Source organism: Seriola lalandi, unplaced genomic scaffold (genome assembly GCF_002814215.2).
Source record: "Seriola lalandi dorsalis isolate HSWRI2012SDOR001 ecotype SW California unplaced genomic scaffold, Sedor1 jcf7180002053932, whole genome shotgun sequence".
NCBI lineage: Eukaryota > Metazoa > Chordata > Actinopteri > Carangiformes > Carangidae > Seriola > Seriola lalandi.
In genome coordinates, this window is record NW_019524485.1 from 21,399 (window position 1) to 21,788 (window position 390).

General features: G+C 43.1%; 1 protein-coding gene across 1 annotated transcript in view; it reads right to left on the minus strand.

Moving 5' to 3' along the window:
* The window catches only part of LOC111652231 (vomeronasal type-2 receptor 26-like), a 4,571-nt gene that overhangs the window by 2,544 nt on the left and 1,637 nt on the right, over positions 1-390 (minus strand). The window contains exon 3 of the mRNA XM_087172965.1: positions 68-182. Coding sequence (XP_087029091.1) covers positions 68-182 — 115 coding nt within the window. The remainder of the gene's footprint in view (positions 1-67; positions 183-390) is intronic.

Below are 390 nucleotides of genomic sequence, written 5' to 3' on the forward strand. Positions count from 1 at the left end.
TTCTTGATATGGCCTCTGAGTACTCAATACAAACTCCTTCCTGACTTGCAGCCGTGATAAATGTTGCCATGCCATTGTTACCATAGTCAGTGTCACTTCGAACCGCTCCGACCCACGTCCAGCCAAAGTGCTTCACCAGTTTTGCCAGGGCTCTGCTCTGGTAGTAGTCACTGGGGATGGTTCTGAAGAAGGAGGGATACTCCTTTCTGTTACTCAGACAAGCACATGTGGCAAAGTGGCTTATCTAATAGAAAAGAAAAGGAGGGAGACAATGATACATCAATAGCATCTCAGTCAGAGACTGAATTCTACTGCATTTTTGTAAGGCCTGGCAACCTTAATCCCAACTGTAGCATTGCCCAAAAAAAAAAAAAAAAAACAAAAATATAA